Source organism: Cricetulus griseus, chromosome 5 (assembly GCF_003668045.3).
Source record: "Cricetulus griseus strain 17A/GY chromosome 5, alternate assembly CriGri-PICRH-1.0, whole genome shotgun sequence".
NCBI classification, from domain to species: Eukaryota; Metazoa; Chordata; class Mammalia; order Rodentia; family Cricetidae; genus Cricetulus; species Cricetulus griseus.
This window is the reverse complement of record NC_048598.1, coordinates 59,130,477-59,156,786: the sequence shown is the minus strand read 5'-3', so window position 1 is coordinate 59,156,786 and position 26,310 is coordinate 59,130,477. Positions and strand designations below refer to the sequence as shown.

General features: G+C 39.4%; 1 protein-coding gene across 1 annotated transcript in view; it reads left to right on the top strand.

Moving 5' to 3' along the window:
* Window positions 1-26,310, top strand: part of Thsd7b (thrombospondin type 1 domain containing 7B) — a 706,540-nt gene that overhangs the window by 317,392 nt on the left and 362,838 nt on the right. Inside the window, exons 7-9 of the mRNA XM_027417733.2 lie at window positions 1,234-1,425; window positions 3,064-3,298; window positions 10,756-10,871. Coding sequence (XP_027273534.2) covers window positions 1,234-1,425; window positions 3,064-3,298; window positions 10,756-10,871 — 543 coding nt within the window. The remainder of the gene's footprint in view (window positions 1-1,233; window positions 1,426-3,063; window positions 3,299-10,755; window positions 10,872-26,310) is intronic.

The following is a 26,310-nucleotide window of genomic DNA, read 5'->3' as shown; positions in this document are numbered from 1 at the left end:
AATGTTATTTATAGAGGGACATTTAAGACCCTGTGTCAACAGCAAAAATGGTAATCTTTGATATTTGGTATGTTTTGTACTTTGGTTTTAAGTATAGTAATTATTTATTTAAAAGTTTATTGGATTTTTATCAAATGTGTTAGGAAGGGCCTGTACCTGGCTTTCAACTTTTGTTAACATAGTCTGTAATTTCAGCCACAGACCTTTCCACTATAATTAGATTATTTATTTGATATGATAAATCTTTACTCCATCCACCTGAGCCCTGCTGCCACAGGGGTGCTTTCTGCCTGGCCGCCTGAGTTCTGCCTGCCACCACGTTAAGGTCCCAAGTAACACAGAGAGTTTCATATTAAATACAAATGCTACTTGGCCAATGACTAGGATTTCTTATCTGCTAGCTCAGTCTTAATTATCAACCATAATCATAAGACTTATCTTATGGAGGATGCCTTCTGCTGGCATCCTCTTCCTGGGATCACATGGTAGCTCAGAACAGAGAGCAGGAGGAAGAAGAGAGAGCAAGAGAGATTTCCTGCTTATATTCTGAGTCTGCCTGCTATGTCACATCCTGCTTGGATCTCTACTACATTTCCCAGAATCCTCCAGGACTCCTAGTCCCACCTATAATGCTTCTTCATTGGCCAACAGTACTTTATTCAACAACCAATAAGATAAATATACACAGAAGGACATTCCCCATCATTTATTCATTGACATAAATAAGAAAAACCATATGATAATCTTGCTAGATATTAGGAATTTAGGGGCAAAGGCACTGAAAAGAAAGCTGGATTGATGAAATCCTCCCTTATGTGGTGGATTACAATGGTTGGCATCAATGGTGATGTTCAGAATACCCTGGTCTGCACTCTGAAGGTGAGTGAATGCTTGCTCCACATATCTGTCATTAACAAGTCAGTCATACTTAGCACCAGTCATCCATGGCTAAATTTTTTCCACAAGAGGCCAACTTTGTCCCTATGAAGGATGACAAATGAGAATTTGGCATATTATCTACCTTTTAAAAATATCATATTACTTCTTGGCAGGTTTTCCTTGACATAAACATTATGGATAACTGAAGACACCTCCATATTTATACTTCATGGGTTGGACACCTGCTGAAGGTTTCAAAGACAAAGTAGAATAGGGAAAGCAAAGGACCAATGAATTCCTTGGAGTGGCCTTGTTTTCATCACTAAGCAACTGTCTCTAACTCTTTGGTTACAGGAGAAGAAGTATCAGGGAGTCTCTGCCCAGTGCCGCCTCCTCCTGAACGGATGGCTTGCGATATTCCCTGCCGAATGGACTGTGTGGTGAGTGAGTGGACGGTGTGGTCATCTTGCTCCCAGTCCTGTTCAAATAAAAACGCAGACGGCAAACAAAGCAGGTCAAGGTCTCTCCTGGCTTTGGCTGGAGAAGGTGAGTGACAGATTCAGTACCTCGACTGGAAGTTTTGTTATTGAATAAATGTCAGCCACATTCTTTTCATGCGTGTAAACAAATTTAGATACCTCTTTTCTTTAAATGTGTATTAACCATTTCATTTCCACACATGCTTTCTTCTCTGTGAGACCTCTATTTTATCTAAGCTGGGCTCAACTTTCCACAAAAATTGCTTTAGTCTAAACTCTCAAATGTCCCAGTTTAATGAATTAGATGCTCTTTTTATTCCACTGCTTAGAGAAGGCAGCAAAGGATGGTCACATATCCAGGCTCGGTTGTCTTAGACAACTGGGAACAAAACTGGATCTATTTGGCATAAAGAGTTCCAAAACAGGAATTAGGAGAACTGGCTTTCTCACCAAGAACTGCCAATAACATCTGTAAGGTACTTATCTGTGTCCTGGTTTCCTTTTCTAGAATACCTAGTGCCAGGGGCCAGGGAGGGAACATGAAAGCCATGAAAATAGCTTTGAAGAAGGCAAAAGGTGCTGTGGGAATGTGAACAGTAACTTCAGAGAAAATTAAAGGAACAGTTGTTCCCATCATTCCCAGCAATGGACTCTTTCCCCAGATACACATGCCATTCCTTTCATGTGCTCCCTCTGCCTTCTCAGTCTTTGGCTCCATTAGAGCACTGGGACAGTGGGCTCCAGCTGTGAGTAACATCTTAAACAGGACTTCAACACTGTAATCATGAGCAATAGGGTCAGGGTCACAGTAAAGAGAATTTTGTTACCTTAAAGTACAAATGCTTTTATATATCCTGGCTTTGATATTTCTGTAATGAAGGGGCAAAGATTCGTATTAGAATAAAAATAACAAAATGGAGGCTATGCGTCTGAGCCATTCGTCCCACTGAATAAAACATTGTGTTATGGATGAGTAAGTAAAGATCAATACTTCAGAGACATGCCGCTTTTTATGCTGGAATAAAAATGTGACAGAATAGATAGTAATGAAGTTTGGTTATCTGATTCAGCCGAGGGTTTAAAGGTGAACATCTGCCTGGTCTCCCTGGCAGGGCGTAGTGGGTTGTTGGACTATTGCAGATGATCTTTCTCTTGCCAGATTTTAATACATTTTAATAGATTTCTCAAATTGAAGTTAAATGCTTCATAGAGGGTGAGTATTTTAAAAATGGCACTCAGAGAAATATAATATCTTTCTTAAGAAAGGGAATTAGGTACAGTTGTGTTTGACGTAATATTACTCTAAGGTCATAGCCTATTCCATGTCATTGATTCATCTATGTATACCAGGCATTTGGCACAGTGTCACTCCAAGGTCATGGGCTGCTCTATCTCATTGGCTAGCTACTGCAAACAAAATAATATCCACAGAAAAGTGGATTTCTTTGGAGTTCATTTCAGAGATATGTGCTCCATAGGTGGTTAGTATACCAAATTAATTTTGTATTCTGATGAACATGGACTTGCTTGCCTGAAAACTGGGAGACAAGAATGTATCACAATCCTTCAGTTATGGCACAGGCCATAGATTCCTGATCTTGTGGTGAAGTATCTAGTAGTTTAGGTCTCTTGGTCACAGAAAGAACAAAAGCAAGAATGACATCATCATCATTAAGGTTTTCTTTTTCATTTAAAATTTTCACAGGTGGAAAGCCCTGCCCTAGTAGTCAGGAACTCCAAGAGTACCGCCTATGCAATGATCATTCCTGTACACAGCTCTACTGGGAAACATCCGCTTGGGGTCCCTGCTCTGAAAATACTCTTGTGACTGCCTTCAATGTGACCATTGGCTGGAATGGAGAAGCAACATGTGGGGTGGGCATTCAGACACGGAGAGTCTTCTGTATCAAGAGTCATGTGGGACAAGTAATGACCAAAAGGTACCTCCAGCCTTCTGCTGAAAGTGCATATGATCATTTTATAATTGGATTTTTTAATAAAAGGTTATTATCAAACAAATGATAGACCTAGGTTCGTGCTAGAGTAACAAGAATCTTTGTTGTTCTTTAAAAAATCTTTATTATTTATTTTATTTTATCCATGTGTACACATGTGTCCATGCGCACAAGTACAGGCATCTGCATGGGCTGGAAGAAGGAATCAGCTCTTCTGGAGCAGGGATTATGGTGGTTGTGGGCCATCCTACTTGAGTTCGGGGAAGCAAGCCCTGGTTCTCTTGAAGAGCAGCACATGCTCTTAAGCATTGAGTCATCTCTCCTTACCCTATTCTTATTACTCAACCATGTAAGATTAATGCATATACTTCAAAGTTAAGTGTATACAATAATATGCACCAGAGGTGCATTTATAATGTATTTATTAGTCAATGAAGAACCAGATGATCTCCACAAACATGAAGCAAATTTGAGTGGTCAAACACATTTTCTAGGGCTGACCTCTGTGTCTTTGGCCTTCTCAATTCTTACAGAGATCAGGTCAGCCTGGGGCCTGGGTCTGTATTTTGAAGGGTAATGTTTTACTATTGTTAAGACTCCCAGGTCTCTTCTATCATAAAAAATGTTGTCTGCCTAATCTATGCTCCTAAGTAAAATATAGTTGTGTGTTTACTGTATGCTCTATAAGGAAGATACACATTTTGCAAAGGTAAGAGGGATATATTGACATGGGAACTGGGACACGGATTCTAAAAACCATTTCAAGGCATGATAAGAAAAAAGAAATTGACTCGAGAACTCAAGTGGGAGAGTTTCATCTCTGCCTTTATCTCTTGCTCAGATTCTGGTGGCAAAGAGAGAATGTGAGGTACTATGCTATGTTTAGAGATGGAGTAGTTGACGTATCCTTATTCCCTTGTTGCTGTGTTCAAAGACCCAATGCTGACCACAGGAATGCTGAGTCACCAAAGTGTGCTGGTAGATGTTTTGGCATATTGACATCAGCTTGTCAATTCAGCGTTCCCCAGGCAAATAGGAATTTTCAGTCTAGTAAAAAGAAACTCATGTCTCAATTTTCTAAGTGCATGAACTCAGAGGTGCTGCAGTCAGGTGGTAAAATGGAGACAGAATGAAGCTAATGCTCAGAGAGATGCAGGAACATTTGCAGTGCAAAGGTAGGCAGTATTTTGCACAGCCCTCCTCACTTTCTGGTAATATAGGCAAATTTATTTGCCCATCTGACTGAGTACACTGTATGGTTATTGTGATAACTCAGACACTTGAGTAGCTAGCTTCACTCTCGTCACTAGGGTGAAGGGCTGTGCCATTCCACACTGCTACAGAAGATGCATTGACTACATATGAGGGAAACCACAGAAGCTAAAGTTAAGGGAACAAAACTACATAGAAGAGTACTGGCAGCACAGATGTGCTCTGTTACTGGCACCCACAAAACACTGGAATAAACATAAAAAAGAAACAGTTTAAGAATAGGGTAACTCCAAGGAGGCATGCAATAAAACTTTACTTGTTATTGTGAAGAGGAATTATAATAGGCTCCAAGTCTGATCACTCTTCCATGAGTTTTCAGCTCTGAACTACAGGAAAAGTCCACTTGCTGTTTTTTTTTCCTATTTTTTGGCAAAAGGACAATAAAAATTAGATTTACATTTATCATTTAAGTTATTACCACATACTGAAAAAAGTATTACACAGACAAGAAAAGTTGAGCTGTAGGTTAAACAGCCTTCATTGCAATCTCTTCATTACATTGAATAATAGCTTATTATAAAGATGTCGGAACACACCACATGGTTCAAATGTTAACTGTCATAATTAGAATTTCTGTCAACTAGACACAACATAAAGTCACTTGAGAAGGGATTCTTGATTCAGGGATTTCCCAGATCAGCCTGACCTGTGGGCATATCTATAGGGGTTTGTCCTGTTTCTTAATTGTTATAGGGGGTCCAGCCTTCTGTGGGCAGCACCATTTTCTGGGCTGTATAAGAAAGCTAGCTAAACATCAGCCTAAGAGTGGCCCATCAAAGATTGTTCCTTCATGGTTTCTTCTTCAAATTCCTCCTTGGATTTCTGCCTTGGCATCTCTGTGATGGACATGGAAGTGAGAACCTGATAAATCATTTGCTCTGCTAAGTTGTTTTTTGGCAGATTGTTTCATCACAGCAACAGAGATGAAGCATTAGCATACAGATGTTTTGTGGTTAAAATCATTCATAGTCCTAAAAGTTTATAGCTTAAAGATTAATTTATAAAGTAGTATGTATTTTTTGAAAATTTTGTATATGACACTATAAAATATTAGTTCAATGAATAATCTCCATTTTTTCTATAGTTTTTTTTTTGGCCAAAAGTCACTTTGATGGATATTTCACATAACACAGATACAGAGAGTTGGAGGATTGTTAATGCTAATTACTTTATGCAGTGTTAATGAAGCTGTAAAACTAACAAGTGGTTTTCATTCTTATTGTATGTCTCTAAACCACCCTGCTAAACACAAGTAGCCTACATTGAGTTTAGTAAATTTACTTAATTAAAATTCTTGAGGTCAATCACACTAAATGAAATCAGAAGATGATGCCCCAGTGGAATGCCCTGTGAGATTACCAGCAATCAAAAGTATGCTTTGCTGTGCTCTTTCCAAAAATACACATACTTACTTTCTTTTTAGTGTGATAGCCCATGTCAACACAGAAAGATCCCCCTGTCACTCATGAACTCCTTGGGGTGGGATGGGGGTTATTCACAGAAAGAAAGAATAATGTTTACTGGGAAAATTCTGGGGTAGAGAATGAATGCACTAAAGTGATGGTTTTCTAAAAAGTTTCTCCTCTCACATTGCTGAGTCTGAGTTTGGTTTGCATGCAATTGTATAGGTAAGAATGTTACCATTGTATGAGTAATAAAACTGATCATATCAGAAAATGAGAACCAGCCAGTGTACTGCCAAACCAGAATTCAGAGCTCACAAGGGTATTTCTGGGGTTTTGTTTCATTATTCAATGCTTTCCAGTTGTAATGTTAAAAAAATAACAACAAAGATTAAAAGCACACAGCCCAAGCCTACCAAAGTTCCCGATAAACATTTTTTGCATTTATTGTGAAAATACCTGGCATTTGTGTGAGATACAGTAAAAAATAGCTATGTTTAAACATCTAGTATATAAAACATTGGCAGATAGGCCCCATTCAGCTGAGTGAGATAAATACAACCGCTGCTGGGTCGGATGAGTGATTAGGAAGATATGCACAGAGCATGCACTGTGATGAGAGAGACATCATCAGAACTGGCAGGGCTTCGTAGCTCCAACCGATGTTCTTCATGTCAGTATAGAGCCACAACCTACACGATCAGAGAAAAAGACAACGTGTGCAGAACTTCCCACAACACATCTAAGGGACTGGATGTATAAAATGAACTTCATGTACCTAATAGCAAAAGCACTGCCATTCAGGGCACCATGTATACACACAGGTAGGAAGTGTAAGTCATCCCCAAAGGCAGGCAAAAAGCCATGCTTTTTCTACTAACTGAACAGTGAATTCATGTCTTCCTGTTTTTTAAGGCTGTGCTTTCAACTCGGAAATGGCTAGAGAAAATAGTAAATGACTCACTGACAGTTACTACTTACATTGAGCTATTACCTAGCATTTGAAATTGGTAAGACAGAACTCTGTCACCAAGACAATCAGAGCTAGTAGTGTGCAACTGTAGTTTGATGTGTAGAACACACATTATAAGTTACAACATAAACATTATCTGCTCTTGATGTGGTCAGTCACTGATATAATGCAAAAAATCAACCTTGGAGTTTTCCCAGGCAGAAGACACCAGAAGTGTGTGTAGACAATGATGATATTTTGAGACTCTGATAGGAAATTTATGGAAATTAAGAATGTGATCAAGTGTGAAGTCCTACACAAATGTTCATAAATAGGAGGAAGTTCAGCCCTGGAGGAAAGGTAAAACTTTCCATAAGAAGAAAACAACCAAAACACAATTTCATAGGTAAGAGAACAGTTGACTCTTTTTGGATCAGACAGCACATGCCCTTTCAGGGCAGCTCTTGGCTTCTTGTTTCCATAAAGCACTGTATCTAGCTCTAGCTTTCTAAGGGTGGAGATGGCAGTGTTGCTCCTGTTCCTCAAGGGCAGAGCATAGGGAGTGTGTCCACCTTGCAGAGGGCCAGAATTACTCCCTGTAAACTGCACTTTGAGTGATACATTCAGAGTCAAAAGGATGGATGCTACCATTTCCCCAGGAGACAGTAACACTGATCCCTGCTTGAGTGGATGCAGTATAGGCACCCTGTATGGAAAACTTGAAGGCCAGCACCACGGATACTATTCTTTGGTTGCCTTAAGGAATCTTCCCTCAGTGTGTCTGAGCCCTACTTCCCTGTTTCACAGAAGAGCAGGTATTACTGGAGACACTTCTGCTATGTTTACACAGTACTCTGGTGCCAGCTCTGGGACCCAAGAGGCAGCAGAGGGGTGAGGATAAATGGTAGTTCACTTTATTTTTATTAGACCTCAGAGTGTGAATAAAAGTCCTGGGAATGATTTCAGTGTTTTTTACTGTCTGACTAAGGGAGGACATAAATTTTCCCTAGTGGAGTGGGTTATTTCAATGATACTACATCCTTATAAAGAGCCTCTTCCTCCTACTGCTTTGCTCATTGAACAAATCCATTTCATAATGGTTTGTTTGAATTAATAATGATTAATAATGATGCACTAATAAGAATCCATTTATTATTCATTACTCACTTATTATTTTCTGTGTGCATGTACATTTTTCACTGTAATTTATTTTTGTCAGAGTATTATATACCACACAGTGTTGAACAATGTGCTAGGATGGATGGTGGAATGCAGTCAATCCCCAACCATTCCCTATTCTACACCCCATTCCCCACAAACACTACCTCCTTTAGAACTGGTGTTTCGTGTCTTTCTCTTGGCTGGGTAAGAATGCACCTAGCTCATCAATAGAAATATGAGGGGCAAGTGGTGTGTGCCCAGCTTTTCTCTCCTCCTTCTGTGCCACTGACTATATCTTACCAGCTTGTCTGCCTGTGCTGCGCCTTCATGTCCAAATAGACAAACACTTGTATCCACTCTCAGTCCTCTTCTCTTTCTGACGTTTCCTTCTTAATTTTAAATAAAATGTTTTTTGTTTGTACATCATTCATATGATGTTTTTGTTTGCAATTTAAAACTCACCTGTCGATTAGTGTCCATTAAAGCAATGATCCTTAGAGTCTCTCACCAGGACTTTCATGACACCCTTCCTGATGGGGCACTCTGCCAGTAACTTGCATTTAGGCTTTTGATTAATATTTTTGAAACCTTTGTCTTATCCAGTTTGAGCTGCTATAATAAAAATTGCCATAGAGCATTAAACAAAAGAAACATCCTAAAGACATCTCTAAGTACTATCACTGTGAAGGTCAGGGTCTCGGCATGTAAGTTGAGGGGGCTCAAACCTGCCATCCAAGGTGCATTAGTCATTTGTCACATCACTAGGACAAAATACTTCACACAAATTAAGAACAGAAGGATTATGTGGAGTGATAGCTCCAAGGAAAGATGTCCACTGTGGCAGGAAAGGCATGGGGCCAGAGCTAGAGGCCACTGCTCGTGTCATAACCGTGGTCATAAAGCAGAGGGTTTAAAAGCTTCTGCTCAAACTCACTTTCTCCTTTTCATTAAGTCTGAGTCCCCAGCCCATGAAAGGGAGTTACCCATGGTTTGGGTAGGTCTTCAGATTAATCTACTGTAGAAACTCTCTGAGGGTCATGACTAAAGATCTGTGTCCATGGAGATAGTAGATCTTCTCAAGTTGACAGTCGAGACTAGCCATCACACATAGCAGCATCCTTTTTTCCTGGTTTATTTGGACTCTCTGAACCCCTGCTTTATTGCATAAGGGCCTCAGACCCCTGCTTCCCCTCTTCCATTTTGATGCCCAACCGTATCACACTGCACCTGTGTCTTTTTGTAGACAAACCAACATTGTAGAGCACTCCATCCCTAAACAGACAGCTCTTCCATTCTTTGCACTGCTTCTAATTTTTTTTTAATTATAAAAATGATTTTCCTGTTTATATATCTATCAGTTGACGTCCAATGTGAGTCTACTCACATTCTTCCTTCTTTGGAGACACCTCTTCCCCCCCTTCCTCTATTTCTAGCAAGATTAGCACCAAACATGAGACTTTAAATTTGTAATATCATAGTATTTGTATGTTGGTTATTTTGTCACACCTGGAGAATTTTCTGAATTACCATCCCATGATCTGGCCTATTAGCTCCCTGCTAATCTTAACTTTTTTGTTTCTCCTTTTCTCTTACTGAAAGTCTGTTCATTGTTAGACTTGCTATGTGGTATTTTCTCTACCACAATAGTTTTTCAAGTGCTCAATCCCCCTGTAGTTTGGAGTTTACTATTTATTATCAAAGATCTTCAGTTGAACATTCTTCTGAAGCAATGTCAGAAATAAGTGCACAAACGAAGTCAAAGCACTTGACCACACATGGCTCTGACACTATGACCACTCCTTCAATCTAGATGACATGTCTGGACTTTATGGGAACCCTATGGATTGAAATCCCCACATATGCATAATGAAGTGCCTCTCTGTCTCTCTTCTTATTTTATTTCTGTTGTAGAAGGCAAACATGCCTTTCAACTCTCAATGTTCAGAAGCAAAAGGACAAGTAAGAAAGAAAAACTTTTTTCTTGTTTACCAGAACTTCCTTGCTTCCAAGTGGCTGATTATATAATTCCATTCCCAGTTGTACATATTAACTTAATTATCAATGGAATAACAGTTCTTGTTTTTCTGTGCTTAATGATAGATAACATACTTTTATCTGTAGTTTGCAGTATCTTGTGTTCCTTGTCTCATTAGCCTATATGGTCCATGGAAAACAACAACTGTTTAAGTATTCCAAAGTGTTTAATCAGAGATATACAACATTTTAATTGACCTTTAATGACTTTTCCTTCTTGTGTAACCATACCTTGCTCTACAATTCTTCATCTTCTGTAGCATATCAGGAATTTGATATATTACCTGAAAAACTGTTGTTGATTTTTTATTCTGAAAAAATATCAAATATTATTTGAACTGACCCCGAGGATGTGACAGTTGACATTTTCATAATTTTAAGAATGGCATCTTTTTTTCCTTGTTGTAGTAAACAGTACTTTGGTGTCTGAATCAAGTGAGCTGAAGTTGGCTTGAGTTTGCCTCTGGCCATGACCTCCTCAGCAAGGGGCATCATTCCCTGAGTCTTTTTTCCATCATCTATAAATGGAAAAGGCTTTTTTTTTTTCTGGAAATCCTCCAGTTCTAAGTCAATTCACATCTACTATCTGAAAGATTGACATAGTCTCTTTTCCTTGACAGATGTCCAGAGTCCACACGGCCAGAAACTGTAAGACCTTGCTTCCTCCCATGCAAGAAAGACTGCCTTGTGACTGCTTTCAGCGAGTGGACACCCTGCCCACATCTGTGTCAGCCAGGTAAGTAGTGGATGCTCTCAGCCTGCTTTCTTTTCTAACCACTTGATCCATTTCTCACTACTGAATATGTGGGAGATTCTGAATATGAACATCTTTATCTGCCTGTGTGTTAAGTAGACAATCAAGTGAATAAAGACATATACACAAAATCCCACATATGCAGTATTTTAGACTTGTAAAAGAAAATATATTCAGATATTATATGTCATGATTTGACTGGTATACAGTCTAAGAATACATGTGTCCTACTGACCTATATCTGGACAACCTCTTCAGGTGGTCACAACTTATTGACTGTTGTTATCAATGTCTTGCTTTGAACATCATTCCTATGGGATTCCTTCTGAAGCATCATAACCACCCCAGAGCTGCTGTGTGCACTGGACTTAGTTACATACTAAGGCTTAATATAGGGCTTAATCACTGTATTTAAACCAGTAATGAGCATAACTGCATGGAAAAACAAGAGCAACTGTGTCAATAAGCCTTGAACAAGTACAGCCATTGGAAATACAAGATTTGTATTTCTTTATAATTTTTTTCAGGTGGTTTTTTATGTGCCTGGGTCTTACCCAGGACACTGAAAAGCCAAGTCTCAGCTGAGCATAGTAGACTCAGTTCCCCACACTTAGCTCAGTTTCCAGATGAGCTAATTCATAGTTGTGAAGTTCTATCTTAGGCTGAGGTTCGGAGTGAACAGCTTGCTCTTTGTTTACAGTAGTTTCACACCCTTAGTCCTGGCCTCTGATATTCTACCCCTGCTGCAGTAAGAAAAGGAAAACAAGAGCAGTAAAAAGCACTAGCCATGGTACCCAAAGATGATTATCTCCTCACATTCATGACTGTGGTGGTGGTACTTTACACGCAGGGTGTGACTTACTGTACTGCTGCACCAACTCGATGGAAAAAGGAAGGGTCCAGTTGTACATAGACAACTTTTCAGACACTGAGCACATTCCCCCTAGAAAGTCACAGCCATGTCTGTCTGGGTTTCCTCATTCTTTGACTCATCTACAGTGTCACTTCATCAGGTAGGGCCAGCATTGCCACAGATCCGATGGGTTAAGGAATCATGTAAGCTCTTGGATACCTCTTCATGTATTGCTGGCTTCTACCGCCAATGTCTTATGCTACAAAGAGGGCACCTGCATATGCAGTTTTATATCTGTGCCATTCACCTTCTGAACATTACCACTAAGTTCATATACCAGTTCTGCTTAAGGGGAGAATCAGGAACAAGTATATTAAATTAAAAAAGAGGGTCATATATCTGGTTTTTCGGGGGCAGAGAAATGCTAATCTCTTCCAGGAACTCTCCACCATTTGCTTTTGGAATGAAGATCCAAAATAGATGAATCAGATAAATGGGGTTTGGTACTACTAGGAAAAACTGTGGAATGGAAAAACGGCCTCTACTCTGATCCATGTTAAAGATAGTGTTGAAGGAGCTGACCTGAAGTTTTAATAGTAATATCGAATAAATACTGGGAAAATGCAGGTGAATGGTGGGAGAATGCCCTATTTCTTTTAGCATCTGACACATCAGGGATTAGCACAATACCTTTGTTCAGTGGTAACAAAGTGGGAAAATGGAGGTTAAAAAGAATACTACTTTGGAAGCCTAAATTTGGTGTGGGGTCATCTAAGTTCTCTGTCACTTAGGAAGCCAGATTAATTTAGTTGACCCAGGGCACCTGGTGAGCAAGGATTACTTCAGCCACTGCCTGACTGTATAGTCTACACACAGGAAAACTTGCTTTGCTTTTTAAGAACTATTTTCTTACCTTCCACTGAGGATTCGAGAATCAAGCTTGTACTATAACTGCTCTTGGAGTAGCTTTAAATTTCACTCCAATTTCCAGAGATTCAATTAGTTGTTTGATGATAGGCATTGCAATGATAATAGTTTCTAAGCCTCTGTGTTGTCTTTTTTTACATCCCACTTTTCAAACCTAGATAAGTCTTTTCACGTTTTTGCAGTCAGAGACCTGAAAGGGTAAAGATTCCATTTTCAATTTCTTCCATCTTCCTGCTTATTTCTTGTGTTTAGTCCCATGCCTGGAATATGACGTTAAATAAGCTTGGGTTAATCAGAGGATTCAAGCAGATGGGAGTTTTGCAAAGAAATGGTCATTTTAAGACTGTCCTCAAATGCTGTTGTCTCTGAATCACCTGGAAGTGCAGTGAAATACAGCTTGCTGTCTTTATGCACAGTAATCACAGTAGCTGTGGGATAGGTGCCAGATATTTGCAATTGTATGAGGCTGAAAGGGCAATCACTCATCCTGTGTCCCAACAGCAGCTCTGCAAGTTTTTGAACACCCCCTGCTCTGTTCTCACTCAGTGTGTGCTTTGGCCCCTCCCCCATGACTTCTTTCAGCTCAAAAATCTAAGGACTGTGAGTATTTAATGCAGGAGACTGCATTATGGATGGGTTGTATTTACAGTTTGGCATCACAGACTTAGTACTAGTCTCTTCTGTCTCAGTTTCTTCACATGTAAAATGAGTTTGTTCAGTAATGACACACATCATAAGAAAAATAAACTGAGACCACTGCTTCCCACATAGTAGACATTAGACAGGTGATCAAGACTTTTGGCACCTATGCTGTGGGAGACTGACACTGTAAAGAGATGCTAAAGTGTGGATTTTCCGTCCTTGTGACTTCCTTCAAGGAATTCTTTGAGGAGTGGGCCTTCAGAATAACACATTTAAACCAGACACCAAAAGCATATCCCCAAGGAGCTTGTGAGATGAAGTTTCTAGTTCAATAGACCTGGGCCCTGTCTGTTTCTTTCAAAGCCCAAGTTGTTTCCTATACTTTGGGTGTGGAACTCTCCATACAGTGAAATTTATTAGCAATTTCTTAGTAAGAAAATATTAGCTTCGATGTTAAAACTGAGTTGATAGATTTGGGTCAGACCATCAGGCAAAAACATAAATGGAAATATACCCTGGTTATGAAAAAAGTATCTTGTCGTGACTGAGAACTCAGGAGGAGGGCAGAGTGAAGTAACTTGTAACTTCAACTCATCAGGATAGATACTCTATGGCTGCAGGTTGTGTCATCAAAATTGAGGGACAGTGATGTGTTGCACACATTCTTATATTCTTTGAAGTTGTCTTTGTGATGGAATCACTGGGGAATCTGGAAAAAAAAAAAAGAAGTCAGTTCCTGGATTCTATTGTCAGACATTCTGACTTAATACATCTGTGGTATGATTGGGAAATCACTAGATTATGTGAATCTCCAGCCTAATCCATCCTAAACCCCCAGAAAAGCCAAGGTGGTTCAGAGGCCTAGTACATTAGCGGTGATTTGTATCTTAGCAATGAGTGAGCTGTGTCAGGTTTTATTTTGTCCTGGTTGGGATTATGAGCTAAATCCCTTAGACTAAAAGGTATTTTCAAGCCATGAACAATCTCTGGCTAGTAGCCAAGCAGATTTCTTTTCTCATTCTTCCTTATCTAAGTCTGCCCTGAAAGCATTAATAGTCATCCACATCGTTTCCACGCAAATCAAAGTTCTATCAGGGCTCAGCCCTGCTGTGGCCTCTCTAATTTTTAAGTCCCTGTCATAAATTAATCGGATGCTTAAGGAAGCTTTTCTTGGCACTTCCCTCGATATTTTCTCCATGCCTTCCTCAGCCTATAAAGCAAATGCCTGCCCGAAAGGACCTGGGGTTTGTTCAGTAATGACGAGTGCAATATGCTTCTTGTAGCCCCCCCCTCCCCCGGGAATTTCCTCAGTGCACTCTTGACTGAGGATCATCCTGGACCACCACAGCTCAATCTCTAACAGTTAAAAGAGCATTTACAACACTGAAACTCCCCATGGGTAATTCTTCCAGGTGGTGGGGATAAGAAACACTCATTTAAAGCTTAATATTTGGCAATCTATCTTCACATACATTTCAGTCTACTAGAAAAGGACATTGCTAATTTTTTTATTAGAAACAATTATCTTAGTCAATGCTGCCATCACTATCATACTTCATGGAAATCCTTCTGCTTCAGCTCTGGAATGCTGGATTTATAGATATGAGTCACTATACCTGGCATGGTTTTTCGAGGATATTGTTCCTATAAGATTTCTGTTAGGCTGCCTTGCACGGGAATTATTTTTTATTTTCGACATTTAATTCAGACTCACACATGTATAACTTAATAAAATGTTAAATATCATATATTAATAATTAATACAAAATACCCCATGACTGCACAGAACAATGATCACACCATGGGGCATTCCTGCTTTGACTATACACTCCAATCTCATCTCCTCTCCTGAATTCACTAATTGAAGTATTTCCCAGATGTATAGACGACTTTATGGAAAGAAAGGATATGGAGGAGGTAAAGTCATTAGTCTGAAGAATGAAATGGAGCATACACAAAGCATATCTTCTATAACTTCCAGGAAACCTTGGGGTTGATAATTAATTATTTGCCAGTCTCCTAATTAAAGGCCAAGGGAACACCTCCTGCCTTCATCTCCAGGAGCAAGCTGCATGGCAGAGCCATGGTAACAGGAAGGCCTGCAGCAGGCAGGCTGTGCTGGGAGTCAGCGGGAAACTTCATCTGATGGTACCCGGTTCCTCCTGTGTCAGCCCTGGGAGTTAAGTCTTGAGTTTCCAGATTTAAAAAAAAAAAAGGTGATTTAAAACAAATAAACAAAAAGCCACTTAGGTCAAGTGTCTTAACACTTAAGATTATGAATTTTTTTCCTGGTTGTTGTTTTGTTCTTAAATCAAGTTAATTTCCCTATTCCATTGCTCTAATTCCCTTATTATTCCCTCCCAATTTCATGTGCTCTCTCTCTCTCTCTCTCTCTCTCTATATATATATATATATATATATATATATATATATATATATATATATATTAACCCACTGAGTCCACTTAATGCTACCTTTAAGTGAATAGGTATTGGGCCTATCTGAGCACCGAGATTGGATTTTGATGAATGCCTCCCCACACTGTGATTGGGCTTATGTCTGGTTTGATCTTGTCCAGCTATTGTCACAACTGCTATGAGTACATATGTGCAGCTTCTCTTTAGTATCCATAACATGCTACCTCCTTGTAGTGATTCATCACCTTTGACTCTTATTCTCTTTGTACTTCCTCTTCAGGGAGATGAGTCATTCAATGTGCAACACTCCATAGTTTCTTATTTTGCATGCATTGCCCAGTTGTGGATTTTCAGTATTATTCTCCATTTGCTTCTAAAAGAAGCATTTCTGATGAGGTTTGAGATGTACTAATATATAGATATAACAATAAGTCATTAAGCATTGATTTAATTATGTTTATTTGCAGAATAATAGTAGGGTTTCTCCCATGACCTATAACCAGGTTGTTGGTCCAGATAACATTACAAGGTATGTGGTCTGTCTTGTGGAAAAGGACCTAAATCCAATCAGAAAGTGGTTGGTTATCCCCATTATACTCCTATCACTATTGTACCAGTGGGCATTTCCTAACATGTGGGTTGTTACTGTAGCTTGCAGGGTTCACAACTGGGTAGGATTGATGGTTGTTTTCTTCTTTGCTACCAAGCATTGTGCCTTCCAGTACTATGCAAGTTAGCTAGTAGGTATGAAGCTTCTATACTTGTACAGGGTTGATTCTTTATGTTTTATGACTGAGTGAGTAGGTGATGTATTCAGCAATAGGAGCTTAATATCAAGTTCTGGAGGGCAACAAAGAACAGTGTTAATAGCCACTTTATCTTCATACCAACTCTATCCCATTGGCCTTCTCTTGAAATGTCCCCTCCTGGCCTCCTACCAGTTTCCTGACCACCATAGTTCCTCTGATTAATACAAAGTTTCAAAGCTACAATCATATATTCTTGTGTTACAGTTTCTACTTTTAAACATTGAATTGACATTAGAAGCTACTTGAAACATATTTATTGCATTTTAATTTCTTCCTTAAGATAAATTAGTGCTTATTTCTTAAAAGTGTTATAAAGATGCTGAGACATATAGAACTATGCCTACATATGTATTATAGCCCTTATCATTACTACTAGATGGTGATGATGATGACAATACAACTTCCTGAAAGTCAGGGAATTTTGTTTCTAGGATACTCTGCGGTATTAAATCTTCTCCATGCCGAGGTTACAGCATTTGTTTCCATGCCTCTGTTTTCCATGGATTGACCAATGAACACCAGAGAAAAAGAATGTTCAAATCTCCAGTGGCTGGGACATGATGGATATTATGATTTGGATAGTAATTGTCCCTCCCCCAAATACTCATGTTGTGGAAGATTGCTCCCCCTTAGATATGGCTGGATATGGCTATTTTGGGAGGTTGTGGAAGCTGTAGGAGCAGGCTTCACTGGAGGAAGTATCTCTTGAAAAACTTCATTCCTCTCAACCTCTTCTGCTATTGTGCTAAGCCCCATCATGGCCTAAAACAACAAAGTTCAGACCATAGGCAGAAATGTCTGAATCCTGTGATTGAAAATAAACGCTTTCTTCTTCCAAGTTGTGTCAGGTGTTTGTCACAGTGATGAAAAGCCTAACAGAGTGGTCTCTCAGTAATTTAGAGGTGAATGTATTAATGAATTCCAGGTCTTTCCCCCAAATCATCCCTCGTTCGTTCTTAGGATTTTTCTTCCACGGATTATTTGGAGGATCCAGGAAAGTTAGAACTGGTCATCATTTCTGCCTATGGTCTGAACTTTGTTGTTTTAGGCCATGATGGGGCTTAGCACAATAGCAGAAGAGGTTGAGAGGAATGAAGTTTTTCAAGAGATACTTCCTCCAGTAAAGCCTGCTCCTACAGCTTCCACAACCTCCCAATATAGCCTTATCCAGCCATATCTAAGGGGGAGCAATCTTCCACAACATGAGTATTTGGGGGAGGGACAATTACTATCCAAATCATAATATCCATTATGTCCCAGCCACTGGAGATTTGAACATTCTTTTTCTCTGGTGTTCATTGGTCAATCCATGGAAAACAGAGGCATGGAAACAAATGCTGTCCACGGTTAAAATGTTCCAGACTGGACTTCAACATTCCTCCAACTCAATGCATATGGGCACAAGCTCCTCTTTGCTTTTCCATTTCGGGCCCATCTTCTCCCTTCCTCTTCCCTCCTCTCTATAGGTTCATGCAAATCTTTGTCCTTTTGAGAAGTGGATAATAAAATGCTAATTTATTTCCAAATAATGATGGCTCTGATGTACTTGGGTGATCAAGATCTTGAGCCCTGAACACTGGCCTCAAGATAAAGTTGAAGGCAACCCTTTCCTTTCTCAACAGAGAAACAAAAGCTGCAGCTGAGTTAGCATGGTTGTTAATTCTGGATAATGTTTTCTCTTCCAGAGTGGTTTTCTCTAAGAAACCAATTGAGATGTGTAGTTCAAATATGTCTCTCAACTCAGCCCTGATATACAGAGACCCCTTGTCTCTTCAGTGCCCCTGGGTGTGAGCTTCTCTCTTTAGTATGTAATTTAAAACCTACAGATCACTGTGTGGTCCCAGTGCTCAATAAATATTCCTGATAGTTTAGTAGGAAGAATGACAAACATTTGGGCTTCTGGAGATTCCAGTTATCAATCACCCTTCTACAAAACCATGGAGTTCTGTGTGGAAATTCACAAAGTCATCCTCTCCAAATACATACTGGGTACCTGTTAGTGAATGAAATTGTCTTGATTAAAATTTGCTTAAACTATTTTCTTGCCATGAGCTTTTTCTAAAGTTATGACAACTCTGACTATCTCTGTTGAAATTCTGACTATCTCTGTTGAAATTTAACACATCAAATTTGATACACAGGTGTGTGTGTGTGTGTGTGTGTGTGTGTGTGTGTGTGTGTGTGTGTGTGTGTGTGTGTGTGTGTGTGTGTGTTTGTGTGTTTGTGTCTTTATGTATGAATGTATATGAACATTCTTTCAGATTCCCCTGATCCATTTCATCTGAACAAGTAGGAACATAGCTTAGAATAAGAACTGATCATGGCTTGGAACTCTCAATCCTGAAGAGTCACTGTCCACTCAGGAAGCACTTCACAAGAAAGTCACTGTTCCTAGTCTAGATTCCATTCCCGTTGTCTCTTTTCTCACTTTTCCTCCTGAAATAGATACTCATATATAATTATGGACATTGGGAGTCCAGAATCATCAGCCAGATTCTTCTTTCCCTTCCCTAAAATTCCCAGGAGGTAAATATAAGTTTTCTTCACAGGAGCGGGACCCAGACTCAGAAAGATGAAGAAACTGCACCATGCTCGGAGTGTTCTAGGCCATGTAGAACAGGCATGTTTGACTCCAAAGTCCATTTTCATCCCATAGCTCACCTTGTTTGACTATTCCTAAGTGAAGAATTTAAGTTCTGGTACATGAAAAGTGGATGTCGTACCTTATAGATTACACATGGCCGTGTGTGTGTGTGTGTGTGTGTGTGTGTGTGTGTGTGTGTGTGTGTGTGTGTGTGCCACTTCTCCGAACCCATCCATCTTGTGTTTCTGAGACAAGGTCTCTCTCACCTGGAGCTCTCTAAGCAGGTTAAACTGGCTGGCCAGAGAGCTCCTGTGATTCTCTGGCCTCCACCTCCCCGACACTGTGCTTACAAGTATATACCACCACACCTGGCTTCTTCTTCTTCTTTTTTTTTTTTAACAAATATTCTACAGATCAGGTTTAGTTCCCATGGGAGCCCTACACATTGCATTTATACTCGATTCTGTAGGTGTCAGGGTGCTCAGTCACAAAGGAAAATCTTTTGTCACTCTATCTGAAGGAACATTCTCCTCAGAGGAGTCCTGTGGACACAGAGTGCCCAGAGGGGTAAATACCAACTCAGGAGCCCCAGCGATTTGCCCAGTGCCCTCAGTTTAGGATGGAAAACTAGATATACTTAACTCTTAACGACTATGGGTCTTTACTTCATCTCTCTGTTTATCAGATTTACAAAAGCTATAATTTATTGATATGAAAGAGCTTATGTAATTCTTTTGATTTTCTTTAAAACTGTATTTTTCATAGATTCATGGGGTACAATGTGACATCTTGATAAATGTCTATATGGTAAAATGTTTCAATACAGTAGCTAACATATCAATCACCTTACCTGACTATGATTAATAATATGTATTTCAAAATGCTATGAAAGCAGTTTTAAATGGTTTCATTAACCTATTTAATTCTTTTCTCATCCTTATGTGGGAGCACTATTATTATTTCAGCTTCGGTGTGAGTAAACAAAAGCTGCAATGTAAAGCCGCAACTGGCAAAGCTAAGATGTGGTAAAAGCATTTGGAACCCTAAGATCCTGAGTGCTTATACAGCTGCTAACATCTGGGTTATGGACATTGAGCCTGGAGGCTTCAGGGCTGTAGATTACACATGGAGTGCTGAGGTAAACAGACCCCAGTCTCTGAATGATGGAGAGCACAGTTCCCTTAGGGACAACCACAGAAGCCTTGAGTGGGGAAGGGTGCTGTTCATAAGTCAAGAGTAAAGTAACAGAAAACACCAAGAAAACCTGCTCCCTCTCTGCTTCAAATGGCTCTCTTACCACCATCACTCCTTGCCCAAATCATAGCAGGCTGTGACCTCTTCTCCACAGAGCTGGCCCTGAACCTTCTGCTAGAATTAGCCATCTTCTTTCTCCTAACTCCCATTAGTCACCTCTCTGAATGACTGCCTGGCTTGGAACTCCCTAGAAAGGTGCTTTGTTACCCTCTGAAAAATATGAACTCTGTGTTCTAAAGCCTTGCTCCTTCCTATTCCCACTACCCAGAATATGTAATCAAAATGGAATAGACTAGAATTTGGCAACCCAAATGCCAGCTATAATAAAACTGCCAAAGTAATCCTACAAACTACAAGAGAAAGAGGCCTACATCCATAAGCAAATTTTTTGTGTTGTGGAATATTATTTTAAGATGTGTTACACTCTTTTATGCTGTGGAATATTTGTTTAATGATACAAATATATGTTGCATTTGTTTAACTCTGAAGCTGTGTCACTTTGCCTGCCTAAAATACCTGATTGGTCAAATAATAAAGAGCTGTATAACCAATAGCTAGGCAGGAGGGAGATATGGGTTAGGCTGGCATTCAGAGGCAATAAATAAGAGGAGGGAGGAGCAAAAAAGAGAAGGAGAGAATGTCAGCCACACAGTCACACAGTCAGCCAAGGAGGAAGAAAGAAAGAAAGAAAGAAAGAAAGAAAGAAAGAAAGAAAGAAAGAAAGAAAGGTATATAGAATAGAGAAATATAAAAGCACAGTGGCAAAAGATAAACAGGATAATTTAAGAAAAGCTGGCTAGAAATAATACAAGCTAAGGCTGGGCAGTCATAAATAAGAATAAGTCTCCATGTATTATTTGGGGCCTAGGTGCCAGGCCTCCAGAGAATAAAAAAACACTACACTTATAACAATTTGCAAGAAAATTTTGTATGATGCTAGCCTCAAAATGATACAGACTTAGACAACTGGACTCATTGTTTTCCTAGTAACACAGCTAAAAAGGAAACACTTTCCATGTTGTCTATGTATTATTTACTCATTCATTATTTCTAGTGTCCAGTTTTTTATTATTAGTTGTAATGAAAGTATAGAGCTATCCCATGTAAGCAAAATTTAGTTAACTACTTATTCTTCCAGGTCATTTCCCAATTAATCTCCCCCCCCCTTTTTTTTTTTTTGAATCTCACCTTTTAAGAGAAGTCGATGCCTGAGGTTCTCAGTAAGAAGATACATGTGGCTGTTCTCAATAATATGGCTAAGGAAATCCAATGCAAAATTTAGCAGGGGGCTTCTTGTTTTATAAAATCTAACTCTCAAAGAATAAGAAGAAAAGCTATAGTCAACAGCATTCCTTGTAGTCATGACCAACACGAAGGCAAAACTGAAAATAATAGAATCCGGCTGGTCCTTTAAAGGAGTTTTTATAGAATCCCAGCTAAGAATAACACTGGCTGTTTAATATCCTAGGAAAGTTTGATTATGACATTAGAATTGCACCCTCAATATCTGACTTTTTAAGCAAACGTCCCCAGTGATTCTGGGATACACTGAAGTTTAGAAATCACTGTGTTGGAGAAATACTTAATTTAATCAACACATTTTTTTTTGAGACAGGGTTTCTCTGTATATTCCTAACTGTCCTGGAACTCACTCTGTGGACCAGGCTGGCCTTGAACTCACAGAGAAGCTCCTGCCTCTGCTTCCTGAATGAGGGCTGGGATTAAAGGTGTACATGGCCAACACCCTGAAGGGACGGAATGAACACACAGTATACTTCTTACAATCAAGTCTATTCAGCTTGTAAGGACCAAATACCTTGAAGCTTCATTAGAAACAAAAACAAAACAGGATGGGTGGGGAGAAGCTGATTTGAAGTTATAGCAGGACACCTTACAGTTTTAAAAGTTAGAAAACAAAATAAATCCGGGTTGTTTAGAACCAGAAATACTAGCAGAAACTGAGTTTTACCTCAGGGTCATTGTGTTAGCTCTAGTCTTCACCTCTCTACATCCTTATAATCTGGAATGAATATCCAGTCTCTCCTCTATGAAGCCCAGCTCAGCATTCAACCTCAGCAGAGACACCCTGGGGTAGTCTATTCAAGTTGCCAAGAGAAGGAAAACGGTCATCCAGTTTCTGCAGCCATGCAAGACCTCGGTTCTCAGCAGCATCTAGGAGTAGCACTTCCAATAAAGTTCCCCTTTGAAGAGAAAGGGAACAGTGGTTCCTGGAGGCAAGAGGTACTGATGCTGGGTCATGCCCTCAGATGAGCTTTGGGTGGTATAGGGTGCAGGCTCAGTTCTCCAAGCTGCTCAAGCTTAGCTTTGGAAGGAACCCCTTCTCCCAATTATCCACCTGTCCTGTATGATAACCTACAGGCAGAAGGTAGTGGACCTTGAGTACAAAAGCCAGCTATTTTTCATTACACAGCCTCAAGCAAGGGAAGAGAGCTGCTGTAAATTAGATAGAAATACAGAGATGGTTAATGAAACCCCAGAGAGTATTGAGACCACAGAATTCTTCATGTAGAATAGAAACTGAGAAGAGAAAAAGCACTCGACATGAACATAGCCTGGGCCATATATATGTACTTCGAACAAATCAAACATACATTCTGTGTGTATTTGAATTCCTACCCAAATGCCTCAGCTATGATTCCTATCCATTCCTGTCATAAGCAGTGTTGTTTTACAAACACAAACCAGCATGCCAAGCAAAGCCAATGCAAACAAAATCAATAAATGTGGATTTGATGGATGGAATTTCAGCTCAACCTAGAGCCCACATCCCACCTTCTTACTTTGTAGTCAAACATTGCCTTAAAGCCATATTAATTGTCTTTACTGAACAGCCACGCTACATTACCATATATAAATCCTGCAGTATACACGGATATTCAGAAGGGTTTATTATTAACATAGGTTTCAGAAATGTGACTTTTTCAGGTGAATTTTCTTTTTCCTTTCAAAATGCTTTTACTGTGGGTTGGTTTCATTTTCATACCTGCATAATTCTCTGTGCATGATACAATGTGATCCTTATTTATATAGAGAAATAGTTGCTTTTCAGAAACCAAGAAACCCATGTTAATTAGGATTAAATTTTTAGGCTTTCAATGTACTTCCAATGAACAAATAGAATAAATTAGTTTTGAGCTCGCTGGAATACTACATTTATTAAATATTTTGCAATTGAAAAGAATAAATTAATTATTTTCTACTTCCTTGGCTTTAGTCCCATTTTAATATGATTCTAAATTAGAGTGTAGCTTCCAGAGAGTTTGACTCACTGAGTCAGCTAATACAGCAGGGAGTTTATAAGCTGTTTTCACTGGCATTACTCTAAGAAAGCCCCAACTTAGAAGTAGAGTTAATGTTGTGACCTTGATACATCAATTTCAAAATTTCAGATTTTGCAAGACAATCAAGATAATAAATCAGTGGAATTAAATTCATACTAAAATGTAGGTAAATGGCTTATATCTTAAGACCAACAACTTGAAAATGTTCCCTAATAAAAAAAAATAGTCAGCACTAAATATTCCTGCCAATATCTTCATGTTGCTTCAAACAGAAGTTGCTACATAAAGAGAAGTTTGTTGGGATATCCAAATGACAGGTTTGCAGTGATAAGAAATAAGTATCTCCAAAGTAAGCCAGGAGTGATAGGATAATTGTCATTTAACCTTTATAAGTTAAATTTAATTTGCTAATATCTAAACTCTGTTATGACTTTACTTTGAGACATGATGAATAATAAGCCTATCAATGACAGCTACACACATGGCTACAAGTTCTGCCGGGAATGTGTTTAATGCTAACTTCCAGTGAACTCTAGTCGTCTCATGTGATACCTACTGGTGAGCTGTACTGGCATTTGACTGTATTCATTCTGGCACATAACTGTATCCTGTCTGGAACACTCATCTGATTTGTTCATATATAGTAGAAAGCACTTAAACTTCTTAAACTTTAGCAGATTTTTGAGAGCCTCCTGGTGTAGCTACTGCTTAACTGTTTAGTTAACTCTGTCAGTCACTGGGCTTATTTCTAACATGGATGTGACACACGTGGTATTTGTGAGACCGAATACCTAGAAGAAGTTTCTTATTCCATATAAAGAGGCTAGGTAGGCAGTGGCTGTTTGGAATAATTCCCTCCATGTCCTCTATAATCAGTTTCTTCTTCCTAAGTGTACAATTCATGAATATTCAAGCTCAAGCTTAAGAATTATGAGGTTTTAAAATAAGATACTTAGAAGTTTGCATGCACCTGTGTGTCTTCAATAGAGAAAAATAGCTTTTTAATAGAAAAAACAAGACAATTTAGTAATTACATATTGAATTACATATTCGCAGATATTAGGCCTACATGGTCATGATTCATTTTGGACTGTGAAGAGTCCTGCCTTTTCTAAGCTCCTCTTTCTTTCCATTTCAAATCCCAAATAATTGAGAATTAGTCAAGTCATAGAACATAAAGCAGCTGACTCAATTTTACACCTACAGTCATAGTACACACTGGTCAGCCCGAGTCTTTCCTGGAATGAGCACTTCTATGAGCAGGTCAGACAATGTGCATCTTCTAAGAAGCCGGATCACCCAGAAAAGGGCGAGCAAGAAAACAGCCCTGAGGCTGGACTCATGATGTTAATGGCACAGACTCTCTGAAGGAGAGGAAAAATGTAGTCGTTGGCAAGGTTAAGCTTGTGCTTTTCCCTTTGTGTGGAAGAGATCACTTTTAGGAGTCCCCTATGCCCTGCCACTTGTGAACTCACACAGGGGGTTCTTGCAAGCCATTTCACTCCCAGCCCTTACCCTCATCCTTTCTGACCACTTCCTTTTATCTATTTCAGACTTGTGCATGTCACTCTTTCTCTCAGTCATGTGCAAAGGAGTCTTGACACCCACACTTTGCTCCATTCTTATGTCATCACCTCCAAGAGACCCTGAGCCTCTGACTTTTGCATCTCCTCTCTTCTTTCACTTTTTCTTGATCACTAGATGAGTCTTCACTTATGGGAACTGTTTTATTTTACAGTTGTATGTAACTGTTTTTAATCAATAGAAGATGTGCTGCCAATCTTGAATTCTGGTCTTTGCCTGGTCTAGTGGACATGTGGCTCCATAACCTTCCACATTGCAGGAAGGAGCACTGAACCTGAACTCCCTGCTGCTGTGTGCCCTGAAGGGGAAATAATCAATGATCTGCAGTGTGCTGGGCTGCTGAACTTTGGTGTCAGCACTGAATGTCTTTGACAGCATTTGCAGCCTGGGAAGGGGTTGCCAGCATGCAAAATTGTGGAGCATCTCTGCTATCTTCCTTATAGAACTTGCCATCATCCGGAGCTCTGAATTGTGGTGTTCTTGAGACCAGTATTCTGAAGAGTGGCTGCCAAAGTCAGTGTCTGAATCTTTATCGAATGAAAAGACCACATTAATGTATCACTAATTCAGGAAATCCTTATGTAGAATTTATGATAATTTACGGTAATTGCTATTTACATTAAGGTGAATACTATGAAGACCCCTAAATCGATAGATTTCTCAATTGAAGATTAGAGAATATAAATCCATGTTGCTTTGTACCTAGGAGAAGCATTTGCATATGCATAGCTATGTAACTAAAGAGGGTATAATAGAGAAATTGACCTTTGGTATATCAAGCCACTGGGCAGGCACTAGTTTCAGAGACATCAGGTGGTAGGTCATGTGTGTCATGTGCAGCAGGTCTTGCTAAAGGGTATTGTAGTTGAAGCAATGCTGGACAGCTTAGGAGCCCAAAAACACAACACATATGAAGGACTGATATGAGACATGGTCAGAGATTCATTAGACAGCTGGAGAAAAAGATTTATGTCAGTCTGAGGACTCTCAACATTATCTTGAATTCTTATGGAGCAGTTTAAATTTTAAGCATAGGTGTGGTAAAATCA